Below are 19,023 nucleotides of genomic sequence, written 5' to 3'. Positions count from 1 at the left end.
CATTTATCTTTGCCAAGAAAGTCCTGAAGATGATCAGATATGGCTGAACAACAACAAAGAAATGTTTAACTATTGACTCTTTCAAACTGTGTGAACAATCTAAGATAAGTTAAGTGACTTGCTCTGGGTTGCACAGCTGGTATCTAAGACATGATTCACCCAGGCCTATGATAATTATACTTACATAATGAGGATCAGTACATATGCAAAGTACCATCGATATAGGCCTCCTCTCCACCCTGACCTCATGGAAGAGACTGAGGAGCTGCTTCTGGGAGAGTTGAAATGATGTTTAATAATATTGCCTTGGAGAGACTTTGGAGCATGCATAGACATCCTGTAACTGTCTTGGTCTGCTAACAAAGTGGTGAACAGAAGCCTTTCCATTGAGCTGCATAGCTGCAACTGTGGGGAGGGTAAGAAGGGAGATGAGGGAGCACTAGCTAAACAGAGCCAAAGTCTTTCTCTCTGGGCGCTCTTTCTTGGTGGATCTCAGTTCCTGGTTTGACTTTCAGTGATGGAATCTACTAAACTGTGAGGTTCTTGAGAGCAGGGAATATCCTTTGTCTTTCTTTGAATCCTTAGCGCTTAAGACAGCATCTGGTACTTAGTAGTTATTTAATAAATATTTATTGACTGCCTGACTGATAGTGTCCAATAAAGTTCTATTAAGGGGAAAGGTCTTAGGTTCTCTCCCTTTGAGGCTAGCATGTAGCCTTATGAAAACGAGATTTATTGCTCTGTCTCAGTGTTTGTTATTTCATTTCAGGTGGAAGAACTGGAGGGTCTAACCTTGTGAGTTTTAAAAGGTCAGAAGAATAAGCCATCCAGGTGTCTGGGATACTGAGGAATGTGGAGAATCCAGGGAGCTCACAGTCCATTTTATGCCAGATTTGGAAGGCAACCCAACATTAAGGAGCATCTTTCAGGACCCAGCTTAGCTATAGCTGAGACAAGGATTTATCTGAAAGTCATACCACATCTAGAGAAGAAAACACCTCTAACCCCTCAGGGTATCCCTAGATCCCTGAGGGGGAGACGTAGGTTGTGAGATGATGAGTCAGAGCATGCTTGCTATACATGCTACCCCCAAAGAGGTAGTTTCTTTTTACAGCTCTGATACCCTACAGAGAGGCTCCTCTTGACTCCAGAACCAGTCATCTTTTATGCCACTCACTTCAGTGTAGGGGACAGTGGATTTATCTAGAGTTGCTCAGTCACCCACATCCCTTAGCAAAATTCCAGAGCACATATATCCACAGAAAGAAGCCAGACTACATGCCCAGCTCTATGGAAAGCTACATTCCATTTCCTCACTACAATTATTTGATTTATCACTTATAATGAAGGATTTGTAGTGACTCCTCATGCTTTAGAGTTCTTGGACTGAAGTCTAGGCAAGGTACTTCTGTCTCCTGTGACCTCTGTTTTAGTAATAAAAATAGCCCACCTTTAAGGGATTATTTAGGAGCTACCACTTTTGCTTGCACAGGAAGATGATAAAGAGAGAATTTCACTCTGAGACACAGCAAGAATCAGGGACAATGAAGGATTTGGGGAGGGATGGTGGATAGAGGTGGAATTTGGCAACATAAGAATGTATATTTGGGCCAAGAGGACATTTTCTTTTTCTTGGCCAGAAAAGTCCCAAATGGAAAGGGGAATATCACTCACAGTGAAGCCCCAGTTCATTCTCTGTGAAGGTTTTCTGACTTCCCCAGATCTCCTACTTTGGATACCACAGTCCAAAATTCCACAGTCCTCCTAGCCTATGTAAGGATAAAATTCTTTTTTTCATTAATTCCATAAAATCTCTCATATCTCTCTCCTTCCTCTCTATTCCCATTGCCACTATGCCAGGGCAAAGCTTCATTGCCACTTTCCCAGACTAACTATGAAATCAAATGTCTTCACTCTCTTCCCTTCAATATTTATACTTTATACTGATACCAGACTAATCTTGTCTATGTGTAGATCTGTTCACACCTGCTAACAACAACAAAATCACCCTTATTACCTATGGAGTAAAGTTAAAATGTCTTTGCCAACCATTCAAGGCCCTCTACAGTTTTGTGGTATCCTACCTTTCCAATTTTATCTCAAATTGCTTTCTTCTATGTACTGTAGGCTCTGATTAAATTGAACTGTTTGTGGTACATGACCTATACCTCTGTGGTTTGCTCATACTATTCCATATATCTTTAATGCTCTCCTCAATTTTTACCTATTGGATTCCTTCTTGTTGTGGTTCAGTTGTGTACAACTCTTGGTGACCCCATTTGAGGTTTTGTTGGCAGAGATACTGGAGTGGTTTGCCATTTACATCTCCAGCTTGTTTTACAGATGAGGAAACTGAGGCAGACGGAGTTAAGTGACGTTCTCAGGGTCATACAGCTAGTAAATATCTGAGGCCAGATTTGAACTCATGAAGATGAGGTCCAACACTCTATCCACTATGATACCTAGCTGTCTTTTTCTTTAAAATCCAAATAAAATGCTACTTCCTTTACAATAGCCTTTCTCTTCTCTGACCTCAGGATAATACTTTTTGATAGATCATAAGAAAATAGATCACTGGATCAAAGGATCATAGAATTACAGATATAGAACAGGAAATGACCTTAGAAGACATCAGCTTGTAAAGATTCAACACTTTCATTTTATGGATGAAGAAAATGAGGCAAACAGAGGTTAAGTGACTTGCCCAGGATCACACAGCTAATATATGAGGCAGAGTTTTCACCCAGGTCATCCTGATTCCAAGACTAGTGTCCTGTCTGCTACATTATGCTGGCTCTCAATATACACTTGATTTATATCATAGTTATCTTCTCATGTGATAACTACCAGACCCTAAACTCCATTAGGTCTGTAACATTTAGCTAAAATATCTCAGTACCTGATATAATGGGGAATTAAGCCAATGAGAGCCCAGTGTATATGGATTAGCTAATCATGGTAGGTTGTTCTGAGCAATTTCAGTGTTGTTACTTGCTGCTAATCTATCATAGGGAGGCTGGTGATTTTTCTTTGGGCCATGAGTGATTGAGAAGCTGGTGCTGTGACCTGAAGGAGTCTTCTGAGTGACTGAGGAGCTAGAAGAAACAAGGATACAGGAGAGGCTGAGGCAGAACCAAGTGTGTCTTCACTGAGCAGACAACTTCTCTTCCCTGGAGGCTTTCAAGCAAGGAGGATTGGTATGAGCCATCAGGTGAGGACAGGGGTTACCTTATCTCCCAACCTGGCTGCCATGTGTCCCTAAGGACATTGTACATGTTTCTTTTGTGCTGTTTCTCTCCTGATCTCAGGTGAATGAGAATTCTGAGATGGGAGTGCCCAGGTGCCCATGGAGACGGGGAGATCTTTCAAAGCCACCTGAGGTCTCGCTAACTGGCCTTGCAAAGTTAGTAGCAGCAGCCAAATAACCTTTACCCAGACCATCAAAGGACTGACCTGTCACCTGAGACACTGAGTCTTGCAAGCAGGTAACCTAGTTTGACAAGGGAGAGATTTACCATTTGAAGACATCATCCCTGGAAGCAAACTTGGTGGGATTTTGTGAAGGAAAAAAAAGGACTCTCAGGCCCAGGAATATTGAAATACTCCTACTTTCCACATGTTCTGTACACATACATCTTACCACCTTTGTACATTAAATTTCAAAGCACTCTCCCCAGGGACTGTGTGTGTGTGTGTGTGTGTGTGTGTGTGTGTGTGTGTGTGCGCGCGCGTTCCTCCTGGTTTGAGAAAGAGGGTTTTACACTTACTGGTTTTCCTATAACTTACTATGCTTACTAGTTGTGTGACCCTGGACAAGTTATCTAACCTCTTTTTGCTTCAGTTTCCTCATCTATAAAATGGGTCTAAAAATAGCACCTACCTCTCAGGGTTTGTTGTAAGGATCAAATGAGATAATAATGGTAAAGTGCTTAGCACACTGTCTGACACATATGTAAGCATGCTATAAATGTCATCCATGATCATTATTACCTTCTCAATAAATTCCTTTTGTAAAAAACTAACTGACGTCAGCTGGTTATTATTGGAGAGACGTCAACCCATTAATTGCTATTTGGGAGCACACCAGATGGAAGCTTGACAGTGATAGAAATCACAGCCCTTACGGGAGATGCCACCTTCTGGGGACCAAGTCTAATACTGTTTGGGAGAGTGAGTCCAGATAGAATGCTGCACTAATGAAGAGCTCTATACACAGTTGGTGGTTAACAACTGTTAGCTACGTGGTCTAAAGGGTAGAACCCTGGATCTGGAATCCAGAAGACCTGAGTTTAAATTCCACTTCAGATGCTTGCTACCTGTGTACCTCTGGATAAGTCACTTAACTGCTATCTGCCTCAGTTTCTGAATCAGTAAAATAGGGATACTAATAATAATACCTATCTCTGAAGGTTGCTGTGAGGGTCAAATGACATAATATTTATAAAGTGCCTTGAAACATAAAATGTCAGGTAAATGCTATTATTAATAAATATTTGTTGAATTGAATCCCACTGTAAACAAGGGTTTTAAAAAAAATGTTACTAGTAAACTAGAGGAAAAATAAAACACAACAAAATATGATGTGAGACACAGTCAAATCCTCATATACAACAATTCTTCCATTTAACTGCTTGGGGCACCAAAGTCTAACATCCTCCTTGCCAATCCTGAGTGCATTACTCAGTATTATCCAGAGCACTGACTTTGCAGTCAGAGGGCTTGTACTCTCATTCTGGTTTGTTTAACATCTCTGGGCCTCAGTTCCTTCATGTACAAAATGTCTACATGAATGACCATTTATTAAGTCCTTATTTATGTGCCAAGGTATATGCTGAGTACTGGTGACACAAAATAAAATAAAGGGGGTTGGATTAGGTCACAGGTAACAAATGTGTGGCCTGTAGCCCACATGTAGCCCAACAACATTTCTCAATGTGGCTGGAAGCAGAGATTAAAATGTTACTGGGAAATATTTTAAAAAATTAATAAAAATATGATAAAACACAGATACTATTACATTTTAAAACTAAGTGAGCATGTTGCCCACTGGGATTCTTATACATGGACTGACGTCTCTCATTTCTATCTGAGTTTGACATCTCTGGGCTAGTTAATCTCTAAATTCTCTTTGTGCTTTAAATTAATGATCTTTCTATGTCCCGTTTCTGTCTGAGTTCAGAGGAGAAATTGTCAGTGGAAATAATGATCATGAGAGCATTTATTTAGATCTGGAAGAGAATTTAAAGGCCTTCTTGTCCAATTTCTTCTGAACAAATGAGGAAACAGAGGTTGAGAGAGTGGAAGTGACTTACCCCAAGTCACGTAGACCTTCAGTAGCAAAGGCAGGATTTGATCCCGTGCTCTTATCTCCAAATCCAGTGATCTTTCTACTGCATTAAAGTGTGGAGAGATGCTCATCTGTTGAGCTGAGTTTTATTCTTCTCTAGTGGTTATACTCTATATCACCATAAACTTGGCAGACATTCAGATATCACTTCTTCCTCTCCTCCTTTGAAGTAAAGGCCACCAAAGTGTAAGCATGAAAAAAAAAGCCAGGAGAAAAAGTAATTTCTTCATGTCACATGGGGAGAAAGGATTGTTGGAATCAGAGGACATGGATCCAAATCCTGATTGTCTGACTTTGGGCAATCTAATTTATGTGCAAGTTTGTACAAGTCACTCAACCTTTCTGATCCTCACTCCTCTCATATTCAATTCAAAAATCATTTATTAAGTTCCTACTGTGTACCAGACACTGGGCTAAGTGCTGAGGATACAAAAAGAGGCTTCTAATCTCAAAGAGCTTACAATTTAATGGGGGAGACAACATGCAAACAAATATATACAAACCAAGATATGCACAGGGTAAGTAGGAAATAATTAATGAAAGGAAAGCACTAGATTTAAGAGGGGTCAGGAAAGGCTTCTTGTAAAAGGTAAGATTTTAGTTGGGACTTAAAGGAAGCCAGGGGGGTCAATAGTTGGAGTGGAAGAGGAAGAGCATAGAGGACCACCAGAAAAAATGCCCAGAGTTGAGGGATGGAGTGTCTTGTTCATAGAACAGCCAGCCAGGAGATCAAAGAATATGTATTGGGGGGTAAAGTGTAAGAAGACTGGAAAGGTATAAGGGGGTTAGGTTATGAAGGGTTTTGAATGATAAACAGCATTTTGTATTTGTTCCTGGAGAAAATAGGGAGCCACTGGAGTTTATTGAGGGTCATATAATGTGCAGTTGAACTAACTCCTCTACAGGGTCAGTGTGAAGGAAGCACTCTGTAAACCCTTAATGTGCTATAGAAATATGAGCTCCTCTTCTCTCTCCAGCCCATACAACTCTGGTAATCCAACTGGGTCTCTAGAAAAGAAGAAAGTGATGTATATGTATAGTGAAATGAATATTAGATGAAGTCAAAAAATCTGCTTTTAATTGAGTCCTCATTACTGATGCTGAGTTGTATGGTTTGGGGCAAATAAGTTAAGCCTCTATCCTTCAACCTAGCTCCCTATTTCTTCCTGGTTCTTCCAAGCCCAAGGGTAAGAATTCTGCCTTGGAATGTTACTTCTCCGAGGAGAGGTATAGGTGATCAGATTTCCAAATCAGGCGCAGTTTCCTTCCATACAAGATTTAAGGACAATACTCTGGCTGAGGGAAATGAGGAGGTAGAGACTGAACTCAGGTAGTTTTTGTCAAAAGAAAGTAAGTTTCCAGGTGCTCAGGACAATTGAGATATCTTAAGGCGGATAGGAGCTGGGTGTCAAGCCACCATTCCCCAAGGGGTATCCTAGATTCTCTGAATCTGAAGATCTAAAGGGGATGTAAAGTCCTTAAAAGTATGGATTGTCTCACTGTTTCAGGCAGAACTAAAAAGGTGACTCATCAATCAGTCAATTAATGGGTGTTTATTACATGCCTATATGCCAAGCACTGTAAGCACAGGGGATATAAATATAAAAATGAGGTAGTCCTTGTGCTTCCTTTGAATCTTTGAATTCAGTGAGGCTGAGATTTTCCTCATGGACTTTGGAAATTCATGATACTCCCTCGTCTTCAAGATATCTCAGATGTCCTGGGCACGAAGGAACTATCCTTCCTTTGGATAAAACCCCCCAAAATTGAAGAGTAGTCCTGTCAACCGTAGATATAGTCCAGCTCTGAGTGAACTCTGTGATTTTTTTTCCCCACTTAATATTATTTTATTTTTTCCAATTATATGTGGACAGTTTTCAACATTCACTTTTATAAGAGCTTGAGTTCCAAATTTTTTTCTCCCTCTCCCCCTTCCCAAGATGGCAAGCAATCCGATGTAGGCTATACATGTACAGTCTTATTAGAGATATTTCCACATAAGTCATGGTGTTAAAGGAGGAATCAGAACAAAAGGGAAAAACCACAAGAAAGAACAAAAAAGAGAAAATAGTATGCTTTGATCCGCATTCAGACTCCATAGTTCTTCCTCTGGATGTGGACAGCATTGTCCATTATGAATCTTTTGGAATGTCTTAGACCCTTGTATTGCTGAAAAGATCTAAGTCTATCAATGTTGGTCATTGAACAGTATTGCTGTTACTATGCACAGTGCTCACTTCACACAGCACCACGAACTCTGATTGTTTTTGGGAGAATAATGTTGTCTATATCTCACTTATACCTAATTCTAGGTAAATTAGAATTTCATAGTCAGACTCCTAGGGAAGTTCTGTGAGGGAAGGTCCAAGGCAGGAAGGTAAACCAGCCACAATATAAACCTCCAAGGAGGTGAAGATCCTTCAAGTTTCCTTGGTCTAAGTATAGATACCCCATGTACCATAGTTTCTCAAATTTCTGGGTCTCTTTACAGTAACTCCTAGAAATGATTGAGGCCATCCCAAAGAACTTTGGTTCACGTGGAGTTATGTGATATTTATTGTATTAGAAATTAAAATGTCTTCATATAATTATAAAAATAGTTTTGACTCCATGGACCCTCCTGAGAATTGCTGCTGTAAACCCTATGCTGCAAAGAGAAGGTCTAAATATTTCAAAAGAAGGTTTGTTAAGTCAATGATAAAACAAAATAACATGTGACTATGATCTTCAGAATATGTAGTATCTAAATCTCTGAATTCAGAAAGGTTTGGTTGGCAAATTTTAGGGACTCCATTCTCTATTTTCTATTTGCATCCTCAACTTTTGCCTCAATCCTGTTTTAGAAGCCTTGGGAGAGCAGCCCTTCCTTATCTGATCCCAGGGCTTCCTCCCAGGAAGAGGGAGAGATCTCTTTATCCTGGTGGAGTAGCTTGGTCTCTCTTGGAAGACCCTCTCTCTTTCTAGGGTTCTGGCTCTATACATTTTAGTCTTATTTTTTTTTTTTTTTACCGTAGTCTCATTCCTATTCTATGTCCCTGTGGCTTTACCCTGAGGGGCTGCTGCCACACCTACACGCTCCCACAGCCAGGAAGTGACGGTCTCCCTTTTTGTTGCCTAAACATGCCCACAAGTTTCTGAGGCCAATTTTTTGCCAGGGAAAACAGAGAAGAGTTGATGACTGACAGGTCCTAAAGTTAATGAACGTTCAGCCCTTCCCACTTCCACAAATTGGCCCTGTGGGAGGGACTCCTGTGAGTTTGAGGAGTGAATACTAGGAATATGCTAGAGTCAGCTCAAACCTCTCAAAGAGAGAGCTAAATGTTAAATTTTCTCTGTGTGTATTTCACCTCAGAAATTAGTCAGTGTTACAAATCAGGGTTTGAGCTATTGCTTTGTTGATTGTCTAGACTTAAGGAAGTGATGGAGAAATTGTTAGATGAAGAGTAAACTTATTAGTTTGCCATATGTCCATTTTTCCAGAGAGCCGGTTTTTAAGCATTTACTCCTATACCCCTGGGTGATGTGTATGGGGTGGTGATGATGGTATTAGTAGAAGAGTTCATAGTTTCAGGCCCTCCAACTTCTTCCCTCAGAAGGGGCTATCAGAGCAGGGTACCTAACAAGGCACCTGGGGCATTTCCTGTGTGATCTTGGACAAGTCTCTTCCAGATGAGTGGATTGATAGTTATGTAGGTCATATACTTGCCACAAGTCTGGGCCAAGGAGTTATAAGGAGAAAATGGTAGCATGCTGGTAGGTATAGAGATACTCATGTGTATATGAGCAGGAATGTGGAATATAAGGAAGTATGGGGGAAGTTTGACTCAGGGGATGTTGCCCCTCCATTCTGATCATTTTCTCTTTCCCTTCTACTGGTTCTGAGGTCTGGTGGCTGAGACATCAATTAGACCATACTGAATGACCTCACTCTAGTCTTCCTTCCACTCCTGAATGTCTCAGGACAGGAGCAGAAGATCTCTATGTCATAGGATCCATCTAGCAGTGGCTACAAGAGCTGGGGAACCCTGAGAAGGGGATAAATTAGAAGCTGGTGTGTATGGGAAGGGACATGTTAACCTGTCTAGAAGAGTCCTGGCTATCAGAACCCCAGAACCACACCGGGATAAAGTGAAATTTAAAGGAGATAAAAGAACAAGTACACAACTGAGAGATGGCTTGGAAAGGTCTTTGGTACAAAATGTTCTGTTCAGCATTCAAAGCCCTTTATAATTTAGCCCTCTCCTATCTTTCCAGTCTTCTTACACTTTATTTCCCAGTACATATTCTTCAATCCTGTGACATTGGCCTCCTAGCTGTTCCATGAAGATGACACTCCATCTCTCAGTTCTGGGCATTTTCTCAGCTGTCCTCCATGCCTGGAATGTTCTTCCTTCACTCTAACTACTAAGTTCTCTGGCTTTCTTTAAGTCTCAGTTAAAATCTCACCTTCTACAGGAAACCTTTCCTAACCTTTCTTATCTCCAGGGCCTCCCCTCTATTAGCCATTTCCTATTTTTCCTGTAACAGAGCTTGCTTTGTATGTATTTCTTTGCATGTTGTCTCCCCCTTAGATTATAAGCTTCTTGAGAGTAGGGACATAACTCAAAATTATACAAGACTCCTCAACAGAGGTATAGTTGTGTGCCCCAGTGAGACTTTAGCAAAGCTGAAAGGTAAGGATGGGTAAAAATACAGAAAAATGTATGGTAAAGTCTTTAAATGCAAAATTAACATTCCACATCTTTGGAAAGTTCAGATGCTTGAACAGCACAGTTGCATATGAAAAGCAGGGTGGCTAGGTGGCGCTATGGCGCACAGATTGCCATGCTTTCTGTCAGGAAGCTATACCTTCCTGAGTTCAAATCTGACCGCAGATACTTACTAGCTGGGTGATCCTAGGCATGTGCTGAACCCGTTTGCCTCAGTTTCCTCATTTGTAAAATGAACTAGACAAAGAAATGGCAAACCACTCCATTGTCTTTGTCAAGAAAACTCCAAATGGGGTCTGGAAGAGTTGGACATGACTACAATAACTGAACAACAACAAAATTCTCCTCATTCCTCCTGCCAGAAGCTCATGGTTGTTGTATTATATAAGATAATAATTGTAACACAATAGTGCCTGATACATAAAAGTGCTATATAATGTTAACTATTATTATGTACTCTCATTTCTTTTCCAATTTGTATGACAGATTCTTCTCAATCTCCTTTGCTGGATCACTGTCCATGTACTCTCCCCTGCACCCCTGAACCCCACCTCAAGGTACCATGTACCATCTTCATTTCTGTGCCAAAGTCAAATATTCTTAACTTTTTTGGGGGGGGAGGGACATTTTTGGCAGTCTGGTGAAGCTACAGATCCAATCTCAGAATAATTTTTTTTAATGTATAAAATATAATACATACAATTGCAAAGTAAAAAAATTATAGTGAAGTTATAATCAAAATATTTCTAAAAACCCAAGCTCTTAGTTCCCAGGTTAAAAGCCCCTCTTGTAGGTGATCTCATCAGCTTCTCATGGATTCAAATGTCATCTCTGAATGTCTGCCCAATCTACATATCTAGCCTACATCTCTTTCTTCAGTTCCAATCTTACATCACCAACTCCCTGCTGGACATATTTGCCTTGCCTGGATGCCCTGTAGGCATCTCATACTCAACATGTTCACAACAGAATTTCACAATCCTCCTTAAGCCCACCCTTCTTCTTAACTTCCATGAAGGCACCACAATCCTTTCAATCAGGTTTCCAAACTATGTTGGGCATCATCCTTGACCCTCAGGTCTTCCTTAACCCCTATATCCAATGAACTGCTAAATGTTATTGGTCTAACCTTCACATCTCTCACATCCTTCCCTTTCATTCATAGTCAGTCTTGGGTAAAATACAATCTCCTTCCTTTAGTCTGCAGAGTCCTTCCAAAGCCTCTTCTCAGACTTACAATCCTGCCTTTCAGCCACACTGACCTACTGGTCATTCCTCTGAAGCCTGTCTCCTCTCCTTGCCTTTGTGCACTGGAGACTTCTCCCCTCACCTTTGCTTTTTGGGCTCCTTCGCTATTTCCGTATCTCGGCTCCAGGCTAATGCCCTGACCACGGACTTTTCTGGTTCCTCGGTGCCACCCCCTGAATTATTCTGTATTTATTAGCCTGTCACTTTCCCCAGGGTGGCACGGAAGCCACTTGACTTGACGGTACGCATGATTTCATTTTTGTCACTCTATCTACAGGTCCTAGCAGAATACCTGGCAATTTTAGCAAGTGCTAAATCAAAGCTTCTTGAACGAACTGAATTGTGTTTTCGTGCGTCCGTGTTCACGAGCTGGGAGCTTTGTGTCTTTACGTTACGTGTATCGTATCCGTGGGCGGAGCCAGGTAGGAAGAGCGTGGGCAGCTTTATGCGGGGAGGGGGAGAAGCTGTGTACCTGCGCGCATGTGCACAAAAGGCGCTCCCACATTCCCACGCTCCCGGCGACCTCCCCAGAACGGATCTCCTACGCATGCGTAGACACCTACCACTTAGGGCCCTCGCTGTTTTGACACCGTCGGGCCGGAAGGCTAGGGAAAAAGTGCTTCCTGTCAACCTCCAGAGAGGAAGAGGAGGGGTGGGGCGTCGCAACGGAGACGTTCTACACTTCCGGGTTTCGGGTGACGTACTTCCTCCTCCTCAGGTCCGAGGTTCTGCGACATCTCAGTCTCGGAGGAGTACTTTGGGGTGTCCCCCTTGGCTTCCCCGGAGATCCCCGGCTTTCCCGCTACCAGCAGACACCATGAACAAGAAGAAGAAGCCGTTCTTGGGAATGCCCGCGCCCCTTGGCTATGTGCCGGGGCTGGGCCGCGGGTGAGCGGGGACTGCAGCAGAGCCGAGGCCGGGGCCCGAACGAGAGCGAGACGGCCTTGGGCCGGTGGAAGCTGCGTCCCTCATCGCTCCTCCGCCCTCTGGTCGTCCGCCCGTGCCCTCGGGGGAGGGGTGGGGAGCGGTGGAGGCTGCTCTGGGGGGGCTGGTCTGTCACACACACACACACACACACACACACACACACACACACACACACACACTTTCCCCACCCCATACTTATCGTCCTTTCTATTCTCTTTTCTCTCTGTCTCTCCTCATCCTATTTATCCCTCCCCTGTCTTCCTCTCTCTTCATTCCCTCCGATTCCCCAGCAGGCCTTGATCTTCAGTTCGCTCTCCTTACCCATCTTTATCCAAACAAGTACTGCCTCCTAATAGTGACCACCGTTCAGTACTAAGTAAGCCGCGGGGTTTGCCAAAGACTTCTCTTGCAACCCTGCTGTGACTGATGCAAGAATACATCCCCTACGTCTTACAAGTCGGATACCTGGGGTTTAGGGAGATTAGATGCTTTGCCACCTGAGCCAGGAAGTGTCACTGCAGGGATTTTCAATTTCGGGATTCCTGATTCAGCCCAGGGCTCCTTCTGGGAAACCCCACTGCCTTACGTTCAAGCTCTCTTTCTTGATCCTGGATTGGACAGATTGTAACATTTCATCTTTCCTACCTGTAGCTCATCTTTCGTCTGTCTTAATTGATCCAGTTAGGGGAAAAAACTGAACACAATGTCCTTTCAGCAATAGACCAGAGATTTCATCTTCCTATACAGTTTAAAGCATTTAAGTTTTGTTTTGAGAATACAGCAATGCTTAATTTCCGTTGAAATAGCACTGTGGCATGTTGAAATTACTTTTTCCTCCCCATAAATTTCCCTTTACTAGAGAAATAAAAGTGTTTAGGAGTATGCTAGAAAAACAGAGGAGGGAAATGGGTGTAAGGGTAAGGTAGATGAAATGACATTTTGCTCCCTTATCTTCCCTAGCTTACTTCATGTCTGTTAAACCCCACCTTCTACAAGATAACTTTCTTTCCCAGTTGTCCTGAATATTAGTGTTTTTCCTCTCAGATTTTCTCCATTTTGTATATAGTTGTTTGCATGTTATCTCCCATCATTAGGAGTCCTTGCTCCTTGAGGGTAGAGACTGTTTTTGCCTCTGTCTCTGTATCCCCACTGCTCAGCATCCTGCAGCATAGCACCTAATGAGTATTTTTTGACTTGATTGAAATCTGTTAAGAAGTAATATGGCTTCATGGATAGAGGCTTCACTTGGATTAAAACCCTGCCTCTTATACTTATTAGGTGTGTGACGGTCCAAATCAGTTAACCTTTCTGAACCATGGCTTCTTCAAATACAAAGTGGAAAGAGTAAGAGATGTACATACCTCACAGGATTATTTTGGGTCTGAAATGAGACAACGTGTAAATCACTTTGCAAACTTTAAATCTTTATATAAGTGTCATATATTGATATTAAACAAATATCTTAAACATTTGTGGAGAGTGATCATATATCAGTAGCTGAATCCATGCCATTTCCTGCAGAGCCACTGGTTTTACCACCCGGTCAGATATTGGGCCTGCTCGTGATGCCAACGACCCAGTGGATGATCGACATGCTCCACCAGGCAAGAGGACTGTAGGGGACCAGATGAAGAAAAACCAGGCTGCAGATGATGATGATGAAGATTTGAATGACACTAATTATGATGAGGTGATAACATGTATTGGGCCTTTCATGGACTTTTCCCTAGGAAAGAGGCTCTTTAAACTACCCCTACTGTTATACTGCATCTATGCTAGACAATAATCTATGTGGTTGATTTATTTTTTATGTTTTAGCTATTTATGAGACTGTTAAGGTGAGAAAGGGTAAGAATAAATTGAAATGTTGGTGTAACTGTTGTATCTCTACATGAGAGATCATTTATGTTCAACTATATCAGAATAACAAGTAAAAAGCAAGAAAATTGTATTAACGTAGCATCTTGACTTTAAGAAAATTATTGTTATGTTTTGTTTTATGTTATCTACCTTTCCCAGTGTATTCCTCCATCCTGCCCTGAGTTGTCCCTTACAATGAATAATAAAAAAGGGGAGGAGAAAGTTGAGTAAAACTCATGAATGTATCACTGATTTGGTAATCCCTTCTGCGAAGAAGGGAGATGAATTCTCCTATCTGTATCTGTTCCTTGAGACCAAGGGCATTTTGTCTTGAATGTGAGTGATAATGAACACTTACAAGTTTGATTACTGGTATTTTTTTTTATATTTTGTTATATTTCATATATATATATGCTTTCTGATTAGTGAAGAGAAATAATTTAGATCCATGATCTCCTCTAGGTAGACCTTTCCTTCATCTGATTAGACTCCATTCTATCCATACCTTGTCATCTTATGCTAAACTTCTCTCTGGAGTATCTCTCCAATGCCCTGGAGACATTCCTCTTTTTTGTTGAGTATTTCTTAGATACTAGTTCACCACTTAAGGAGTCCATCAGTTATTCTTCTTAAAATTTGACCATGTCACCTTTTTTTCTAGTTGTGTGTCCTTGATAACATTTTTTACACCACTATTTGAACATAAGTCATCATTAGTAAGATGCATCTGACCTATTTACACTCTTCATGTGTTTTTTTATTATTCTTTGGGTTCCCTGTATTTTTGACTTTGAGATTGTGGTATTCTGTGATTCATAACTGTATAATAATTCTTTTCTAAATTAAGGTTTTATTCTTTAAAATATTCTATAGTACACACCTTTTCTGAAAATATTGAAGAGACAGTTTTACTTAGGATTATGTTGACAAGAAGTGGTTATCCTTTCTTCTGTTGATGTCATTCTTATTGAAGGAATAAATTAATTTAGAAATTATTTCTTTGGTTCTTAGTTTAATGGTTATGCTGGGAGTCTTTTCTCAAGTGGTCCTTATGAAAAAGATGATGAGGAAGCAGATGCTATTTATGCTGCACTGGACAAAAGGATGGATGAAAGAAGAAAAGAAAGAAGGTAAAGACAACTTTTGCTCCATACTTTTTAGTTTATTTAGTTTATTTAATTTCTGAGAACAGCTCGATATTTAGTGGTAGTGTCTGCTTAGATCACAAATCTAAAACTGAAAGAATGTCAGGGGCCATCTCGTCCTATATCTTTCCTTTTGAGAAGTGGAGAAATTGAGGCTGAGAGAAGTTAAGTGGCATGCCCAAGGTCACACAGGAAGGATCAGAGGTGGTATTTGAACCCAGGTCCTCTGAATCCATTGTTCCTTTCAGTGTTCTATAAATGCTTGCAGGGGACTTACCAAGAAACTGTTATGTTCTTGGAGCCTGAGTAGAGGAGTCAGAAAGTCTTGAGTTCTGCATTTGGCTATGCCAAAAATTTGCATTGATATTTTGAACAAGTTATTGTGCCTCAAATTTCACACCACAGAAGTAACCACAATATTTAAGATGTGATCTAATTAGGACAAGTTCCAATGAGACTGTCACCTTTCTAATTTTAACTACTGAACTTATGGTTCTACCAAAACCCCTAGTTGTTTTTTGGACCAACTTCTTTATAGCCAAATCATTTATATCTTGTACTGGTGAAGACTTTTTTTTTTAAGTTCTTTGAAGTTGTTTAACCTTCTATTTTATTAAATTCAGATCAGAATTTCTTTTGAAGATCATTTTGGATTCTTTGTCATCCACTATTAGCTCTCTACCTCCCAACTTTTATTCATTCGAAAATTTGATAAGCTTGCCATCTTTGCTTTTTTACAAGTCATTGATAAAAATGTTAAAACCAGTGTTAAAGACAAGAGACCTCCTTTCACTATTGGCAGTCAGTAGTTAATGATTATTCTTTTGTATCTGACTGTTCATTCATTTCTGAATGCATCTAACTATTATGATCTAGCCCAACACTTCTTAGACTGTGGGGTTGAGAAAAATTTGGCAATAGTAAAAGGTTTCTGAAAGCACAATGACCAAAAATTAATTTGTTCTCATTTCTTCTCATTATTTCTCTTGAAAGTCTTGATTTTTAAAAAGAATTTCAGTATTATGTTTCATAGTTCTATAAAATAATCTTTTAGTAGTTTGACTGGTATGGCATTGAATAAGTAAATTAATATAGGTAGTATTACATCTTTATTATATTTGTTCACTTTTCGTATTTCCAGTTATTTAGATCTGTCTTTATTTCTGTTAACAGTTGTTTGTGGTTACATTTATATGGTTCTTATACATTCAACGGTAGTTTCATGAAGTTTCTCTTTCTGTTCCTTCCTACTGAGTTATATTGGTATTTTAAGGAAATGCTGATGATTTGTGTGGGTTTATTTTATGCCCTGCAAGTTTGCTCAAGTTATTGTTTTCTGTATTTTATAAAAATAGAATAGACTTAAGTCTCAGCTGTGCATGGCACCTTTACAGAAATTGGTTATGTCTGAGAACATGAGGATAAAAAATTCACAAAAGATGCAGAAAAGTTATATATATCCTCTACTGATCACAATAAAATAAAAATTCTGTTAATAAAGGGCCACAGAAAAACATATTAAAAATCAACTGGATACTAAATAACTTAAGCTTAAAGAATTGTTTGGTCAAAGGAACAAATCACTGAAATGATAGATAACTTCATTAAAGATAATTATAACAATGACATAACATTCCATATTTTGGGGGATGCAGAAAAAAGCAGTCTTTGGGGGAAAATTTATGTTTCTAAATTTTTTTTTTTAACAAAAAAGAAAAAACAGATCAATGAATTGGGAATGCAGTTAAAAGTACTAGAAAGCCAACAAATTAAAAAGTCCCAGTTAAACACCAGACTAGAAACCCTGAAAATTAAAGAGGAAATTAACAAAATTGAAAGCAAAAAAGCTTCACCTTTTTATTAGTAAATAAAATAGTAGCTTTTTTAAAGCCCAGTAAATTAGACAAATCATTAACCATTTTGATTAGAAAAAGAGAACCAGATTATCAGTATCAAAAATGAAAAGTGAGAATTCACAGCAAATGTTGAAGAAATAAAAGACATTATTAGAAACTATTTTACCCAAGTACATGCCAACAAAACCAGCAACTTAAAATGAAAAAAAAATGAGTTTTTGTAAAAGTATAACATACCCATATTAATAGAACCAGAAATAGGGTATTTAATTCTGTTTCAGAGAAAGACATTGAAAAAACCATAAGTGAACTTTCAAAAGAAAAAATCTCCAGGACCAAACAGATTTACAAATGGATTCTGTTAAATATTCAAAGAATAGTTAATTCCAATATTACATATTTTGGTGTAAAAAAAAAAACGAAGGGATTCCATCAAATTCCTAATATGACACAGATATGGCTTTGATAAATAAACCAGGGAGAATCAAAAAAGAAAGAAAATTATAAACTAATATCCCTAATGAACATAGATGTAAAAAATTTAATATAAAACATCAGTAAGAAGCTAGAGCAGTTTAATACAAAGATTATATTCTTTGACTAGGGTTGGGTTAATATTATGAAAACTATAAATAACTTCACCAAGTTTAGAGAACAAAATCAACAAAAATCATGATTTTTCACATCAATATATTAATAGATGTAAAAAGAGCTTTTGACACCCATTTTTGTTAAAAACATTAGAAAACACAAGAATACAGGGACCTTTCCTTCAAATAATAAATAGCATATATCTAAAACCAAGAGCTGCCAATATTTGCAACAGAGATAAACTGGAATCCTTTCTAATAAATTCAAGGGTGAAGAAAAAATGCCCATTGTTACCACTTCATTTTGACATAGTACTAGAAATTCTGACTGTGGCAATAAAAGAAAAAAAGAAATTGAAAGGATAGTAAGATAAAGAAGTAATAAAATTATCACTTCTTGCAGATGATATACTTAAAGAACCTTAAGGAGTCAACTAATAATTAAATAATCAATGACTTTAGCAAATTTATAGGATATAAAATAAATTCCCTACTCCTTCAACGAAGAGAGGGAGGTACATTTTCTCAACTCTTTTCAAGGGCCAGGCTTAGTCATTATTATTATACAGTGATCAATTCATTATTTTGTTATATGACTTATTTTCATGATGCCATGCTGTCTCTTTGTGATCACTTCTTTCTTTTCTAGATATTTATTAACCATATCTATAATAATTCATAATTTTTACAGAAATCAAAAGTCAAGCTCATTGGCCTACTCTCCCATTTTTTGAAGACTGGGATGCCATTGTTTTCCTCCGATTCAGTTGCCCAGTGTTTTGAGAGACTAGTTACAGTAGCTCAGTAATCCTGACTGTCAGGTTTTTTTTTAAGTACTCTGATGTCATTCATCTGGTCCTGGTGACTTGAACTCATTTAAAGCATCTAATGCTCTCTTTCTGTCTCTCTACTTATTATGAGTATGAACTTCCTATTAGCCATTTTTGTTTTATCCTTTCAGTGCCAAGATCATTCTTATTGGTAGAGAAAATAAGCAAAATAAAAGTTGAGCAAAGGAATTTTTTATTTCCCCACTCTCCCCGAGCAATGGTCCTTTTATCTTCATCTTTTCCCCAATACTTAGAAAACATTTTCATTTTTGTTGTTTTTAATTTTTCTCACCAGCCTTCTTAGCTCATTCTGAATTTTGATTGCCCTGCCACTGTTTTTATAGGACTGCCCCATGTTTTTGTGTTTATACTTTTATTATTAGCCCACTCATCCATCTTCTGTATACGTCTTAAAAAAAAAAATCTACCTAGGGTCACACAGCTAGTAAGTGTCCAAGGCCAGCTTTGAACTTGGGAAAATGAGTCTTCTTGACTCCAGGCCCAGTACTCT

General features: G+C 39.3%; 1 protein-coding gene and 1 long non-coding RNA gene across 2 annotated transcripts in view; both read left to right on the top strand.

The window, feature by feature from the left end:
- The first annotated feature begins 767 nt into the window (after window positions 1–767).
- LOC140519812 (uncharacterized) lies at window positions 768–4,019 on the top strand. Its single transcript, XR_011972290.1, has 3 exons — window positions 768–809; window positions 3,012–3,211; window positions 3,309–4,019. It is a non-coding gene; the product is annotated as an uncharacterized lncRNA (long non-coding RNA).
- Window positions 4,020–10,724: 6,705 nt separating this feature from the next.
- Window positions 10,725–19,023, top strand: part of PRPF6 (pre-mRNA processing factor 6) — a 66,946-nt gene continuing 58,647 nt past the window's right edge. The window contains exons 1-3 of the mRNA XM_072633233.1: window positions 10,725–12,192; window positions 13,753–13,921; window positions 15,103–15,221. Of these exons, the coding sequence (XP_072489334.1) occupies window positions 11,552–12,192; window positions 13,753–13,921; window positions 15,103–15,221 (929 nt within the window). The 5' untranslated portion in view covers window positions 10,725–11,551. The remainder of the gene's footprint in view (window positions 12,193–13,752; window positions 13,922–15,102; window positions 15,222–19,023) is intronic.

Source organism: Notamacropus eugenii, chromosome 1 (genome assembly GCF_028372415.1).
Source record: "Notamacropus eugenii isolate mMacEug1 chromosome 1, mMacEug1.pri_v2, whole genome shotgun sequence".
NCBI classification, from domain to species: Eukaryota; Metazoa; Chordata; class Mammalia; order Diprotodontia; family Macropodidae; genus Notamacropus; species Notamacropus eugenii.
Note: the sequence above shows the minus strand (reverse complement) of the source record. Positions and strands in the feature narration are given on the sequence as shown.